This window comes from Macaca thibetana, chromosome 3 (genome assembly GCF_024542745.1).
Source record: "Macaca thibetana thibetana isolate TM-01 chromosome 3, ASM2454274v1, whole genome shotgun sequence".
Lineage (NCBI taxonomy): Eukaryota > Metazoa > Chordata > Mammalia > Primates > Cercopithecidae > Macaca > Macaca thibetana.
In genome coordinates, this window is record NC_065580.1 from 141831232 (window position 1) to 141844564 (window position 13333).

Below are 13333 nucleotides of genomic sequence, written 5' to 3' on the forward strand. Positions count from 1 at the left end.
AGACATTTCCGGTTCCGGTGTCAGTTCGAGGCGCCGCCGCCGCCGCAGCCGCCGGAGCCGCGATGCCTAAAGGAGGTGAGGGGCGGGCGCGCGTGTCCCGCAGGCCTAGAGGGGCGGCCCGAGTCCGGCTCCCGCTGTCCCCTCAGCCCGTGGGCGTCTCTGAGAGCAACGCAGAGGGAGGCTGTCCGCACTGGTTGAGAGCCAGGCCTGGGCCTCGACGCCCAATTGTCCCGATGGGGAAACTGAGGACTGTGGTGTCCAAGAGCCACTCCGTCAGTGGTCTGAGGAGTTTCGGAAGCTCTGGGTCCTGGCCAGCGTAGAAACCCGGATCTAGGATGCGCTTCTCCGGGCCTAGGGGTTCTGGAATTTATCCCACTTTTAGGCTGGCCGGGAACTGAGTCACCGCGTCCCGCGCTTGTGCCGGGCCCGCCTGCCTCTCGCGTAAAACGTGGGCCTTTTCTGGCTTCGGTTCAGTGAGGCCTGCGTAGGAAGACTTAAGGCGATGCCCATGAGCCTTGCAGACCTGGTTTCGACTCCCCTGTTCGGTAACGGCTCGGTGTGTTCCTTTGAGCCAGTCGCTCCACCTCCTGTGTCTCCGTTTTCTCTTTTGCCAATGGGAATAACGATTGTACCGACCTCGTAGTACTGTTGGGAGGCTTCAACTAGGTAATCCACGTGGAGTGGGCAGTACAGTGCCAGGCAGTCGTTAAAAGTGCCCAGTGAAGCAATAACTATTCCTATTTTTAAGGCTTTGCCAGCTCTTGGCCTTCTAAGAAGGTCCATGACTGCCCAGTCCATTGTAGCCCGTCCTCTATCCTGTTTCCCCCTTTAGAATCGATATTCCCCAATTTGAATCCCAGCCGTGTCACTGTCTAATTCTGTGGTCGTGAACAAGTTAACCTCCCTCTCATCTGAAACACTGGGCTAATCCTTAGCTGGGTGAGTTGGGGCTGGGGTGGTAAAATGATAGCGCTCACAGAGTGCCTGGCTACCTCCTGGCACAAAACAAATATATTTGTATTGGTAGCTCATGTGTTATGTTGGTTAATGCACTCAACCCACAGAAACATCTGCCTGGAGCGTTTTCAAACCTAAATCGCTTCCTGACTCCAGAGATAATTGGGCATTACAGAGCTAAATGTGTTTAAACCTAGCTCTCTACTGATTTATTCTGTAGCTGGAAAAGTCTGCTATTGTTCCCCAGTCCCTTCATCTGTAAAAGGAGGTTGCTGAATGAGCCATCCTCCTTCCAAAGTTTTACTTAATGGATACTTTGGGCAAAGGTTGGAGGTTACAATTAGAAAACCTTAAATATGAATTCATAGCTAAATGGTCTTTGGGCTTGTGAAAAGCTTTTTTGGGTAGACAAGGTGTACGTTTTCTTGGGTTAATCTGAAAACTGCAAAAAACCCTGAAGGTGTTAAAAGTATCAACCTCCGCAAGAGCAAAGGACCAACTCTTGTTTGCGTTATGTTAACTGCAAAGTGTTTTTTAAATTTCGAGTTGTTAATGTTGCCTGGTGTATTAAGAGAGCAAGAAAGGGTGTTGGTTTTTTTCTTGGCACACTTGCTGTCTCACAATAGGACTTTAGTAAGCATATACTTAGACACCCCTGGGAATCTAGGTAGTCATTAAAAATGGGTGGTGTGGTCTGTAGCAGCCCAATTATGGCTCTGCAGCTGCTGTAAGGAATCAGGAGACCAGTATCTCTGCTACCGCCTCTGGAGTGTAGAGCAACTCTGGCTGATGACAGAGTCTCTGCTCAGAGACAGACTCTGGAAATCAGGTGGGCCTCAGCTTCCAGGAGAGGTCGTGTGTGGAAGTCGAGGCCACAGCCACTCCTGCATACTCGGGGACCAGCAGAGGGGGATGCCATCCTGCTTTAAAACTGGCTGATGGCTTTAGCAAGGGTCAGCCTGGTGTCCTGGCTGAAGAGGGTCAGACTATAAAACTGACACTTTAATTGCTAGGCACATTTTTAACTTTTAAGACTGTGTAGTCAGGTTTGTTTTCAACTGTACTTTGCCAATCATTTCTAAGTCTCAGCACAAAGTTTTTGCCTGTAGGTTTGGGTTGTTGTTTTTTTTTTTTTTTTGCCTTAAGTATTCTCTTTTTGCCAAACTACTAAGATGAACATGAGATATTTTATTGTATTTCTGATATCTGCAGTAAATTGCTTATGTGCTCAGTGGTGGTTTTTGTTGTTGTTGTTGTTTTTCCACCAAATACTAGATTAGAGGGAAAAGTAACCATTAGCTATTTTTTTTTAATTTTTTTGCTCTGTGGCCCAGACTGGAGTGCAGTGGCGCAGTCTCAGCTACTGCAACATCTGCCTCCCGGGTACAAGCGATTCTCAGCCTCCCAAGTGGCTGGGATTACAAGCATATGCCACCATGCCCAGCTAATTTTTGTATTTTTAGTAGTGAGGGGGTTTCACCATGTTGACCAGGCTGGTCTTGAACTCCTGACCTCGAGTGATCTGCCTGCCTTAGCCTCCCAAAATGCTAGGATTACAGGCGTGAGCTGCCGTGCCCAGCTATTAGTGAACATTTTTGTAGTGCTTATTCAGTAGCAGGCACTGTTCCAGCAGCTTTCTGTATATTGATAAATTCATCTATCTTTGTGACAACCCTGTGAGGTAGGGACACAGATGAGGAAACTGAGACTGAGAGGTTAACTACCTGCCCAAAGTCATCAAGCCAGTAAGCGTAGAACCTGGGAGTCAGACTCTAAACTTCGTGGTGTTCAGCACTCTGCTTTGGTCTAAGTCTCCTAGTCTATGAAATGGGACCAGCTATCACTCCTGTACCATAAGTTTATTCTGAGAATCAAATGTGCCCCTGGCTGGCCGGGCGCAGTGGCTCACGCTTGTAATCCCAGCACTTTGAGAGGCTGAGGTGGGTGGATCACGAGGTCAAGAGATCGAGACCATCCGGGCCAGCCAACAAGGTTAAATCCCGTCTCTACTAAAAATACAAAAATTAGCTGGGCATAGTGCCCACGCTTGTAGTCCCAGCTACCTGGGAGGCTGAGGCAGGAGAATCGCTTGAACCAGGGAGGCAGAGGTTGCGGTGAGCCGAGATTGTGCCACTGCACTCCAGCTCGGGCGAGACTCCGTCTCAGAAAAAATAAAAATAAAAAAATGCGCCCCTGGCTGTGACCAAACATTGTGAAAAAAGCCCTTATAGTGACAGCAGGGGTGTAAGTGGTACATGTTTCTGTGGTTGCATCCGAGTCCACTATGCTTGGATTGTAAGGGACCAGGGGATGTGGCCAGTCACTGCAGTGCACCATCTGCCATGTCCTCCCCTCCGGTCTTCTGTGTGGGAGCCATCATTTAGTACACAGTTTGGTGATGCATCAGATGGTCACAAGTTGCTTCCTGTGTGCCTCTGAACACAGGGTGGAGGAGGTGTTGGTTTGGGTGGTGCTGGGTGAGGGGTAGGTGAGGCCTCTGTGGCCTCTGATGAGAGCACTCCAAGCAGGACACAGCCCTTGGGAGGTCAGAACAGTCGAGGCAGCTGCCTCCCCCTTCACATTCTAAACTGCGGGTCCCTGCAGGGAGAAAGGGAGGCCACAAAGGCCGGGCGAGGCAGTATACGAGCCCTGAGGAGATCGACGCACAGCTGCAGGCTGAGAAGCAGAAGGCCAGGGTGAGTACGTGCCTGTCCAGGCCACGCCAGTGGCCCAGGGTGGTGCTCTGCTAATTTGGTTCACAGAGAGGCCAGGCAAGGACTACCCATTCGCAGGGACAAGCTAGCACGTGGCGGTCGGGAGGGCAGTGAGCCCCAGGTGTGAGTCTCAGAACAACCAATGACAGTCAGGGCATGGGCATCCTCTGCCTGGATGGGTTAGAAAGAACTGTGGCCGCTCTGCAGCAGCTGCCTTAGTAGGGCCCTGTTCTTGGTCTTGTGCACCTACTTTCTGGAGGCTCTCCCTCCTGCAGGCCCTGTCCATTCACAGCTCAAGCTCCCAGCACCCCTGCTTGTCTGCTGCAGCCACACAGGACGATTTGCCACACTGCACATGACATGTGCCCTGACTTCCCACACCCCCATCAGCAGCATGCTCTCCATCCCTGGAGACGTTGTTTAGCCTCTCCTCCTCTGTGACTTGTGCCTCCCCTCCAGCCAGAGCTGATTTAGTAGTTCCCTCTCCTCTGCTCCCATAGTACATTGTTCAGGCCCCTGTTAGGAAATAGAATACATTCCCATCGTCAGCATCTGCATCCTTACCACATCATTAGATTGATGCCTGGATCAAGGGCCTAAGGGAGCAGTCAGGGCCAGATGGGTACACAGCCGTGACCTGCCCCAGGAGCCTCAAGAAGGGAAAGGCCACATCCAGCTGTGGGGTCTGGGAGGGGTCCTTGGGGGAGCCGGCAGCTGAGCAGGACATGGAGAATGTGTGGGCAAGTGCCAAGAGATGAAGGACATGAGGTTTCTGTAAGGGACATTTTTGGTGGGAAGGCAAGAAAGGTGGAGGGAAGCAGCCTTCTGAGGTGTTGTTCTGGGAAGCTGGTGCATGAGGTCACCTGTGTGGGTGGGTCGGTGGGGATGGCTTGCCATGGAGTGAAGTGGAGAGCGGAGAGGACTTGCCTGGGAATGCCAGCATGATTTGGCAGCTGCATGCGGCAGGTGGGAGCTGAGCAGGATGGTGGTTTTCAGCCTGGTGGCTGAGTCCTTCTGACTCCAGGAAACAAACTTCTCACCCTGGCTGAGGTGGCTGGGTTAGGAAGGGGAGCAGGGCCTTCTGTGGCTGTGTGAGGGGCTTGCTGGACTATGGGAATGGCCTCTAAGCTGTGGTGCTGAGTGTGTAGGCTGCCTGTGTCTGGCCCAGGTCCCATTCCCTGGGGGCCAGGGTCACAGTAGGACCCTTGTCATCCTTGGTTCCATCCTTCCAGCGGCTTGATTTCTCAAGGTCCACAATCTGGGGGGTGATGGGGTCACAGTCTTGGGGATTTGTTTTGCATTTTTGATTCTGCAGGTTGTCCATTTCTGAAACAGGAAGAAGAGGAGCAAAAAGAAGGTGGAGATGGGGCTGCAGGTGACCCCAAAAAGGAGAAGAAATCTCTAGACTCAGATGAGAGTGAGGATGAAGAAGATGACTACCAGGTACTGAGTCTTTTGAGGACCTGGGGCCTGGACTCATTCATTCAACAAACAAACATTGAGTGACCGTTTAGTACCAGTCCCAAAGGTAGATGCAGACAACGTCCTTGTTCTTGAGGGTTTACACTCTATGGGAGATACAGACAATAAAGAAGTAAACAGAGAGTGTCATTTCAAGTAGTGAGAAGTGTTACTAACAAACAGACTGTGATTGAGGGGACCTGGAAAAGCATTGTGGTGGTGAAGCAACTTATACACTGAGATCTCAAAAACAAGGTGCAGCCAGCTGTGTAAAAATTGGCATGCAGAGCAACTGAGAAACTAGATTAGCAAGCGCAAAGGTCCTGTGGTGGGAATAAGCTTGGCATGTTCAAGGACCAGACAGGGGCCAGTGTAGCTATGACTTAGTGGGTAAGGAGCAGAGTGGTCCAGATGCAGGAGAGATTGGCAAGGGCACCTCCTGTGTAGTTGTTGAAGGGGTTGGGGTTTCTTTTCTTTCTTTTTTTTTTTTGAGACAGAGTGTTGCTCTGTTACCCAGGCTGGAGTGCAGTGGTGCGATCTCGGCTCACTGCAACTTCCGCTTCCTGGGTTCAAGTGATTCTCCTGCCTCAGCCTCCCGAGTAGCTGGGACTATAGGTGCGCACCACCACCCCGGCTAATTTTTTGTATTTTTAGTATAGATGGGGTTTCACTGTGTTAGCCAGGATGGTCTTGATCTCCTGACCTCATGATCCGCCTGCCTCAGCCTCCCAACATGCTGGGATTATAAGCGTGAGCCACCGCCCCGGCCCCTTTTTCTCTTTTTTTTTTTTTTTTTTGAGACAGGGTCTCGTTCTGTCACCCGGGCTGGAGTGCACGGCTCACTGCAGCCTCAACCTCCCAAGTAGCTGGGACCAAAAGCACACGCCACCACACTCAGCTAAGTTTTAAATTTTTTGTGGAGATGGGGATCTCACTATATTGCCCAGACTGGCACCACATTCAGCTAATTTTTAAATTTTTTATGGAGACGGGGATCTCACTATATTGCCCAGGCTGGTCTCCAACTCCTGGGCGTAACTAATCCTCCCACTTTAACCTCCTGAGGTGTTGAGATTACAGTATGAGCCACCATGCCTGGCATGGGACTTGTTTATGGTGGGTAGTGGCAGCTGGGGAAGGCCTTGAAGGGTGAGAGAGACATGACCAGATATGCGTTTGTTTGCTTTTTTTTTTTTTTTTTTGAGACGGAGTCTCTCTGTCGCCCAGGCTGGAGTGCAGTGGCGTGATCTCAGCTCACTGCAAGCTCTGCCTCCCGGTTCACGCCATTCTGCTGCCTCAGCCTTCCAAGTGGCTGCGACTACAGGTGCACGCTGCCACGCCCGTTGATTTTTTCGTGTTTTTAGTAGAGACGGGGTTTCACCATGTTAGCCAGGATGGTCTTGATCTCCTGACCTCGTGATCCACCTGCCTTGGCTTCTCAAAGTGCTGGGATTACAGGTGTGAGCCACCACGCCCGGCCTCCAGATATGCTTTTAAAAGATTATTTTGGCTTCTCCACGCAGAGTGAATGATAGGATGTTAAGAGTAAGAGCAGTGTTTAGATCAGAAGTCCTGGGCATGGCGTGGTGGCTCACGCCTGTAATCCCAGCACTTTGGGAGGCTGAGGCAGGCGGATCACCTGAGGTCGGGAGCTCGAGACCAGCCTAACCAACATGGAGAAACCCTGTCTCTACTAAAAATACAGAATTAGGCGGGGGTGGTGGCTTATGCCTGTAATCCCAGCTACTCAGGAGGCTGAGGCAGGAGAATCCCTTGAACCCGGGAGACCGAGGTTACTATGAGCCGAGATTGTGCCATTGCACTCCAGCCTGGGCAACAAGAGCGAAATCCGTCTCAAAAGAAAAAAAAAAAAAAGGAAATCGTGGCTTGCCCTAGGGTGGTGACAATGGCAGTGGAGAAGAGTGGACAGATGTAAGCTGTATTTGGGGGTTGCTGAAGGAACGAGGAATCAAGGATATGCTTAGGATTGCAGGGAGGGTCCGGTTGGGTAAAGGATGAATCTCAAGTTCTGTCTTGGGCATGTTAAATTTACAGTGCCAGGCATCTGAGTGGAGGTGTAAGTGTGCAGCTGGACTGGAAGTGTGTGGAGGGAGCTCTGTGGAGTCAAAGGTGTCTCCCTGCCCCCTTAAGGAGAATTGATGGAATTGACAGGACCTGAAACTTTGACCAAACCTGCTGCATTGAGAACACACTCCTTTCTTCTGGAACTTCCCCAGGGGAGGTGGAAGGGTGCAGGTTCCAGATTCTTGGGCCAGCACCCCAAACCTGTAGTCTGTGATCCAGTGGCTCATTCTTGAGTTACATGTCCAGTCCATCAGCTAAGGTGGGCAGGAATTGGAACTGGTCCTGACAGCACACACTTGGCCCACCCTGCCCTGGGGATTCCAGGCCAGCGCTTCTTGCAAGAAGAATCAGGCATGGGATTCCATGGAAAACTGCTTTTGGAAGCTGAGCTTGAAGTGGGGGAGTGGCACTGTGTGAGTGCTTGCAAGCTGGGGTAGGGCGCACCTCTTATCTACCACCTACTTCCTGGTTGACTTAGGCAAGTTACTGGACCCTGAGCAGCCGTTCTGTGGGCTCTTCCCGGGCTGGTGAAGATGCTCCAGAGAGCTGTCCCCACCATGAGACTTGGGCTGAGCACTATGTGGGCTAGGGGTGGAGCATGAGTTTGTCCTCATCCAGATGGGCTGTTTAGAGATGGTGGGAGTGGCCCTCAGGGGCTCCACAGGACCTGAACTCCAACAACCAGCTTCTTGCCCTGTTCTAGCAAAAGCGCAAAGGCGTCGAAGGGCTCATCGACATCGAGAACCCCAACCGGGTGGCACAGACAACCAAAAAGGTCACACAGCTGGATCTGGACGGGCCAAAGGAGCTTTCGAGGAGAGAACGGTAACATCACTGGCTGGGCCTTGTGACCCAGGGAATACAGGCTAGCAGTTGGCCTGTGGGATGCTAAGGTCCCCAGTTGGCTGGGAGCTGTGGCTGTTTATTTCTGTCTCATTCCCCAACGGCCCTCCAGTAGCCTTTAAAAAGCCACACAGAATTTGTTTTCACCAATTGATACGTGGTATCAGGGGAAATAGGACAATAGACTCAGACCTGAGCATTGCGCTTGAGGTAATGGTACAGGATACAGAGGGTTGCCCTCCATTCCCCTCTTCCAGAGCACCACACCCCGGGGAGACTTCCCTTACCCCACTGATCTGACCATTCCTGACCTGCATCCATCTGTAGTGTCATGGCCCTGGGGACTGGAAGAGGTCTGTGAGCCTGTGCGGCCAGAAAGGCAGTCCAGCCCAGCGCAGCTCAGCCAGCTGTCCCAGGCCTCTCCAAGTCTCGTGTGAAAATGAGGCTGCAAATATCTTCCTCAAGAGTTGTATGAGGATCAAGATCATGTACTGAAGCACCTGGCACAGGACCAGTCCTTGACTGGTGCCCTGACTGTTGGCAGCCGCCAGGTGACCTCAAGGGCCTTACAAGAGGTTGAAGCCTGCTGGTTTCTCTCCTGACTGGGCATTTAGGATAATGGCGGAAGGGTGTGTCTGTGAAAGCCTCATGAGGAAAGCCATGAGCTTGGGTGTGATTGCAGCTGCTAAGGACCCTTCTGTCCCCCTTCAGTAGCTTTCTCTCGGCATTGACTTCAAAAACCCAGCAACCTGGGTATTCTGCCACTGTAGTATTCTGCCATTGGCAGTTGTGCAGCCTTCAATAAGGCTGTGCCCTCTGGCCGGGCGCGGTGGCTCAAGCCTGTAATCCCAGCACTTTGGGAGGCCGAGACGGGCGGATCACGAGGTCGGGAGATCGAGACCATCCTGGCTAACATGGTGAAACCCCGTCTCTACTAAAAAAAATACAAAAAACTAGCCGGGTGAAGTGGCGGGTGCCTGTAGTCCCAGCTACTCGGGAGGCTGAGGCAGGAGAATGGCGTGAACCCGAGAGGAGGAGCTTGCAGTGAGCTGAGATCTGGCCACTGCACTCCAGCCTGGGTGACAGAGCAAGACTCCGTCTCAAAAAAAAAAAAATAATAATAAGGCTGTGCCCTTTCTGGGCATCAGTGTCGTCACCAGTAAAAGGGATCCTATTGCTCCCTCCCTCTGCCCTTTGAGGTTGCAGAGATGCCGTGCCTGGCACTTTGCTTTCACCGAAGGGCGCTGCAGAGCCTTTGGGCTGCCTCGGTCATCATTCCTGAGGCTCAGCTTAGAGGCTTCTGAGTGTGGCATGTCCTTCCTGGGCTAGGATCTTTAGGTCACCAGGTATTATCTCCTCATCTCTGTAGTGAGGCATCTGCTCCTTCCACTCCTCTAAGTCCCTCTCCCTCCCCTCTGGCTACCTCCCATGCCTGATTTCTCATTACTCCCCAGCTCTGTGTACCCTGAAGACCTCTGGGAGGCCGAGTCTCTCCCCCAGCCTCCTGCCAGGCAGGGCCCTCCCCCACTCCAACACTTGGCTCTTCCAGGAATCCAGTGCCAATAGGCCCTCCGATCTCACCCCGAAGGGCATCCACTCCAGTTCAGAATCTCAAGCTTGGGAAGATCCTCAAAAGGAAGCGAATGACCCTCACCACTGACTCCATTCAGGGGGTTCATTCCTGACACCTTTGTCCCATGGGAGCCCAGCGATTATTCCCATCCCCCTACTGATGGGGGCTGTGTCTTTGGGGGGCAGCACCGTGCACATCTGAGCTGCTGTAAGAATGGGTCGTGTGGTGTTGACCTGAGACTGGGTGTGTCTGTTTCCCATTGTGGTCCTCATCCTATGCCCTGTGGCTGCTTCTTCCACTTCACTCCTTTTTTTGTTTGTATTTTTTAGAGATAGGATTTGACTCTGTCACCCAGACTGGAGTGCAGTGGCACAATCATAGCTCACCACAGCCTTGAACTCCTGGGCTCAAGCAATCCGCCTGCCTCAGCCTCCCAAGTAGCTGGGACAACAGATGTGTGCCACCACATCTGGCTAATTTTTAAATTTTCTTTGTTGTACGACAGTCTTGCTGTATTGCCCAGGCAGGTCTCAAACTTAGAGCCTCAAGTGATCCTATTGTCTTGGCCTCCCAGAGTGCTGGGATTACAGGCCTGAGCCAGTGCGCCTGGCCCTTCATTCATTGTAGGATATGGTCCCCACTGCTTTCATCCTCCTGGTCATCTTCCCTGGAACACTCCTGGCCTGGTCCCCCTTCTCTCCATGGCCACCAGAGCCTGATCATGAAGCCCTCAGGCATCCTCCCCTCCCTGCTGTAGGTGGACATTGTCCCCTCTCCCACTGAGGCTTTCTGGAAATCATAGATGTTCTCTCCCTGGGCCTCTTCTTCCTGCTCACTTTCTTGGTGAACGTCCATCAAGCAGGGGGTTCATGGAGCCAGGGACTCACAGCCAGAGCACCCCTTCCACCTTGGCCCTAGGCCGAATCCCTGGCCTTTATTCTGACTCCCATCCAGTTTGGCAAACAGTGGTGGGAAAGATGTCCCCGTGACACCATTTTATCCACACAGAGAAGAGATTGAGAAGCAGAAGGCAAAAGAGCGTTACATGAAAATGCACTTGGCTGGGAAGACAGAGCAAGCCAAGGCCGACCTGGCCCGACTGGCCATCATCCGGAAACAGCGGGAGGAGGCTGCCCGGAAGAAGGAAGAGGAAAGGAAAGGTAAGGGCTGGGTTGTGCATGCAGGGACAGCCCCCAACTTTGGTCCTGGGCCAGCCACAAAGCCCTGAACTCGTGTCCCTGTCCGCGTGGTGATGATAAGGTGAGGAGTGATTACTGCCTAGAGAGCCCACACTCCCTATGCCTGCCACTTGCCGGGGGACCAGGAGGGTCCAGTGACATCATGGAGTCAGTTGTGGGTTGAAGTCCCAGGAGGTCACAGGAAACCACACCCCTAGTACAGACCTTGCCTGAGACTCACAGGTCCCACCAAGGTCTCTGGTGCCTTAGGAACCCCGGAGAGCTGCCTGGGGCCACCGCTGGCCATCTCCAGGGCTTGGGAGGGTGAGCTGGATACACAGCAGTGCAGACCGGCTTGACGTCCGGCCCAGGCATCCCTTTTCCTGTGCTCTCCCTCCAGGCAGGCCAGAGGTGGTAGAAGTTCCTCTAGGCCAGGGTGGCTATGGGAGTTGGTCGTTCATAGGAGCATTTGACTTGCAGCCTTCCATCTCCCGGGGGTCTGTGAGAGCCCCTACATGTCCATCTGTCCTGCCTGGAAGCAGGCCCAGAAAGGGGAAACCAGTTGCCCAGGGATGTTGTCACTTGCACCAGAAATCCAGTGATCCCAACTTCCGATTCAACCCTGCTTCACCAACCCCAAGCAGGAAAGGACTTCACATGTAACTGTTAGAACGTTTAATTTAGACTTCAGAACCCGTGGCGGGAGGTTAGAATTATAGGGTTCTGCTGGGAGGTGGGGTGTGAAGTTTCCATTTGCCCACAAGAGTGTGTGTTGGTGGGGCTTTGTGGAGGGGACAGCTTTCTATAAGGTGGTCTGGCCACTGAAACGTGTTGGTAATGTCAGGGGGTCCTGGGGTGGTAGCTGCAGCAGAAATCCTCTCCCATGCCTCGGCTCTCCTCGGCTCCCTTCTTTGTTGCACAGGATGTTTTCTGCAGCCTTTCAGACCTAAGGTTCTAGGGTTCTGGCGCGTGTGTTGGGAGGGGTGGGAGTTGCTTTGTTTTAACCCCTGCCCTTCTCCTCCCACCCTCAGCAAAAGATGATGCCACATTGTCAGGAAAACGAATGCAGTCGCTCTCCCTGAATAAGTAACCGCGACGCGTGGGAGGAGATGCCGGGGACCTGGGCCGCGCTGCCAGGACCTCTGCTGTGTCTTGCCCACCCTGTGCCCTGGCGCCGCTGCAACAGCCCCTCACGGCCAGGAGCCCCCCACGGCCTGGGGCCTCCTTTTCATCTTGGCACAGAAATTGTTTGGGGAATGTGGGGGGGGGCTGGGGGAGGGGCAGCTGCTATCTTTGAGACAGAAAGATGCAGGACAGCATTTCATATGTAACCATTTGAATGTTTTCGCTGTTTTTAGAATTCAGAGCCCTTGCTGGGGGGTGCCTGGGAGATGGGGTAAGAAGAACTTTCATTTGTCTGGTAGATAGCATGTAAGGGGATGGTTGTCCCAGGAGGCAGCTGCCGACAGGTTTGCTATACCCAGCCCCGGACTGTGTTGCCTGGGTGCTCATTCAGAGAGGGGCTGTCATCCGGGAGCCTGTGCCCCTGGGTCCTCGAGGGTCATGGCTTGTCCCTGGTCAGTCCTGTCTGGTCGAGGCCTCGCCTGTCTGCCCTTCCCTGCCCGGTTCCTACCCACCCGGCCAGGGCCAGTGCCCATTTTTAACCCTACCCATTGATCATTTCAAGAAACCTCTGTTTACTGTGTGGCACCCAGGCAAAACATGCTCCACAAATTCAACTTGTATATTTGGCAGATTAAACTTGACATTATCGTAATCTTTGTTTTGCACTCCATCCTTTGGCTCCCATGCTTGAGCCATTTTTACCCAGCTGGGTATGGTGCCATGTTCAGGCACACGTACCTGGCAAGGTTCAGGGCACATATCTACCTGGGGCCCTGGGGCATGACATCTGTTAGGAGGCACTAAGCAGGGTTCGGGGATGGACCCCAGGATTGCAGGATTGGGGCTGGGAGAGACCTCAGATGCCACAGCCTGCTCCCTCCCCTCCTTTAGCCAAGTTGGGATCTTAGGCCTCAGCAGGCAGGGACCCTTCCAGGCCACAGCAGGCTGAAGCTGCACCAGGATCCTGGTCTGGCCTGTAGATGTCCCCTGGTAGTTATAATTCTGTAACTCTAGGGGAGAAGGGGAGTAGCACTGGCATTGGATGTCGCCAAGGCCCACATTTTCCTGAGAGAAGCCACAAAAGGTGTGCAAATGCCCTTTAGTGCAGGACCCGGTGACATGACATCAACTCCAAGACAGAACCTCACTTTGCAGCACAGGAAAAGTATATCTAAAATGAGCATGTATCAGAAATCAACTGCCAACATTGTAATGACAAAATAAATTCCCGTGAAGTTCCATAACCAGGCGGGCACGGTGGCTCAAGCTTGTAATCCCAGCACTTTGGGAGGCGAAGTGGGTGGATCATCTGAGGTCAGGAGTTCGAGACCAGCCTGGCCAAAAAGGAGAAACCCCATCTCTACTAAAAATACAAAAATTAACCAGGCTTGGTGGTA

At 52.7% G+C, this 13333-nt stretch overlaps 2 protein-coding genes across 2 annotated transcripts in view; one reads left to right on the forward strand and one right to left on the reverse strand.

The window, feature by feature from the left end:
- ZNF394 (zinc finger protein 394) overlaps positions 1 to 8042 on the forward strand; it is a 103083-nt gene extending 95041 nt beyond the window's left edge. The window contains exons 4-7 of the mRNA XM_050783986.1: positions 14 to 75; positions 3562 to 3653; positions 5007 to 5114; positions 7921 to 8042. Coding sequence (XP_050639943.1) covers positions 14 to 75; positions 3562 to 3653; positions 5007 to 5076 — 224 coding nt within the window. The 3' untranslated portion in view covers positions 5077 to 5114; positions 7921 to 8042. The remainder of the gene's footprint in view (positions 1 to 13; positions 76 to 3561; positions 3654 to 5006; positions 5115 to 7920) is intronic.
- The window catches only part of ZNF789 (zinc finger protein 789), a 102573-nt gene that overhangs the window by 78988 nt on the left and 10252 nt on the right, over positions 1 to 13333 (reverse strand). The window lies entirely within an intron of this gene.